Raw genomic sequence first — 2,743 nt, 5'->3', positions numbered from 1 at the left:
ATGCCTGCCGGAAGTCATACCTACGAAGAGGAAGATAGTCTCCAACCGCCAGCACTTGGTCGGATCCAGAGCGAGACAGGCACCGCACCCACACATGGCTACGGTGACACACGACATCTTGATGGAACAGTCATGTTCTCATGGATCAAGGACATTGAATCTCGTATTGTCACCATTGAGGAGAACAAGAAGCGGGAGGAGAATGAGGCTCTTGAGAGAGCAAAGCCGGACAATTTAGAGGAGCTAATGCTTCAAATGGAATCAGAAGTAAGAGACTGCAACTGGGAACAGTTCAAGAATCGATACTCGGAGCCGGAGGCTCGGTATGCTATCGAGACCCTCGTTGCGAGTGACGACCTCGCTGGTGAGATGGAAGCTGAGCAATTGAACCGCATATCACCTGCTAAGAGGAGACCTTACACGCTGACTCCACGGAAGCCAGTCCGCCAGACACAGACAGGGAAGACCAAAGACCAGCGCTTGGAGCGTGTTCGAATCAATTCAGCAATTGTTCTCGCCTATTTGGCCAAGGTGACGGGACAATTTTCATGGTCTAAGAAACCGCACACCTTCTTAAAGCCATTCAAGGTTCTAATCCATTACCACGATAAGATGGAACATGAGTTTCAGGAACTCGAGAAGAAGTTTGGAGGTTCGCAAGAAAGTACTGCAGAACCGCCGAAAGAGCCTGAAGAGGAGAACGAAAACAGCAACCAAGCATCAGTAGACAAAGGAAAAGCAGTGGACGATGAGGTTGCCATTAGCTCAGAGCCACATGATAATCGCCCTCCAACTACAGCACCTATCGAGGTTCCGCCATCAGACGAACTGCCCCAATCTCAAGAAGCAACAATAACGCCACAAGAGGTTAGCGAGGAGAAGCCGTTGACTACTGATTATGAGGAAATACTGAGAGACGCTATGGATAGCAAGAAAGGTTACGAAGATATGAGGTGTTACATGGATTTTGCTAGGAGTCGATTACTTACATTATACCACGCCTTCGACAAAGCTGACTATGACCACCCTGCCAAAATTCGTTTCGATGATATTTGGTCCTTGTTCCGGGTCGGGGAGCTGGTTTATCAGCGAACCGACGCTGGAACGGACGTGGCTCAACCTGGCTCGGACGGTCCTCGTGCTCCCCAAAACGCCCCCAGACTTTTCAGAATCTACTTCACGTGGCAAGATATTCCATATTGGATTGTTGAAGATCTGGAGACCAACGATGCCAAGCTGCGTCGAGATGCCGACTTTGAGCCTGGGGACACTCGTGTAGCCTGCTACTATATCGACTACGATGGTAAATCATACGGTGGCGTACCGCATCTCTTCGACATAGAGCCGTATGAAGGCGAGAAAGACATCACCAAGCTTCCTATATATCCGATCAGGTTTGCAAAGGATAGCGAGAAGATCCTTAAAGACCTCAAGGAGCGTGGCCAACGATTCACAGAGTTCATCTCTAAGAAAGATCGCGCTCTAGCGCACAACGGGTGGACGTTGACCATTGACCCTGCAGGAGATGATATTGAAGATGGTTCAGGAAATTCTATCAGATTCCCGCAACACATCGATAGTGACGTGGTCATCGATTTTCAAGAAGCATACCAGGCCAATCCCTGGTGGAAACCGAACTTCCCGAAGTTCGTGCCCGGTCAATATAGACCTGTGAACTTAATTGACTCGTTTGCCGTTATCCAATGGTCTGGTAAGGACAGATACGAACCTATTACCAAAATAGAAGAGGTGGTTGTCTCGGTAGATGATGTCTATCGTCTCGAGTGGAACGCTTTTGCTGCAACAGACGAGTTCATAGTGGAGCAGGATGACCGGCGAGATCACGATGATACCAAGCAAGAAGTAGTTAAACAGGATCTATCGGATGAAGATCTCGCGCTTCTTCCCTCACGACTATTCGTGTATGCCCTCAGGGAGCGAAAATTCGTCAATGCAGACATCAAGTGCCTTAAGCCGATCAAGCCACTGGAGAGACCGTTTGACAACTTGAAGATTGAGGAGAAGCACAAAGAGATGATACAGTCTATTGTATTTGAGCACTTTGAGAAGAAGAAGTTGCAAAAGAAAGCGGCTGACACGAACCGCGAGCTCTCGGACCAGGACTTCATCCGAGGTAAGGGAAAGGGGCTTGTGATACTGCTTCACGGCGCTCCCGGCGTGGGCAAGACGGCCACAGCTGAAGCTCTATCATACGTCTATAACAAGCCTCTCTTTCCTATCACGTGTGGTGATCTTGGAATCGAACCTGAGGACGTTGAAGAGAACTTATCAGAGATCTTTCGGTTAGCCAATTTGTGGGATTGCATGTTGTTGCTCGATGAAGCTGAGATCTTCCTCTCGCACAGAGAGAAGAAGGATGATAACCTGCAAAGGAATGCTCTCGTTTCGAGTATGTCGTAACCTGATGTGTTGATATGCAAACGCTAACGAGGTTATTCCCAGTCTTTTTGAGAACCTTGGAGTATTATGGAGGCATACTGTTTCTCACTACTAATCGAGCAGGAACTTTGGATGAAGCTGTGAAATCTCGTGTGCATATCAGCCTGCACTATCGAAGTCTAGGCATGAAAGAAACAATTGCCATCTTCAAGCTCAACCTGAATCGTCTCAGTATGATCGAGAAGGAGCGGGCCGCTATCAATGACGAAGAGGAGTTCGAAGTCAGGAATGAAGAGATTGAAGCATTTGCCATAGACCATTTCGAATACAATCCTGATACGCG

The 2,743-nt window shown here is 48.2% G+C and overlaps 1 protein-coding gene across 1 annotated transcript; it reads left to right on the top strand.

Annotated features, from left to right (window-relative positions):
• UCRPA7_1718 (putative aaa family protein) lies at window positions 1-2,421 on the top strand (the record flags this gene model as incomplete). The annotated part of the gene is made up of 1 exon (XM_007914297.1): window positions 1-2,421. The coding sequence occupies one exon, from the start codon at window positions 1-3 to the stop codon at window positions 2,419-2,421; it is 2,421 nt and encodes an 806-aa protein (XP_007912488.1).
• Between the last annotated feature and the right edge of the window lie 322 nt (window positions 2,422-2,743).

Source organism: Phaeoacremonium minimum (assembly GCF_000392275.1).
Source record: "Phaeoacremonium minimum UCRPA7 unplaced genomic scaffold PA7_03_scaffold_129, whole genome shotgun sequence".
Taxonomy (NCBI): Eukaryota; Fungi; Ascomycota; class Sordariomycetes; order Togniniales; family Togniniaceae; genus Phaeoacremonium; species Phaeoacremonium minimum.
This window is presented reverse-complemented; position numbering and strand designations above follow the sequence as displayed.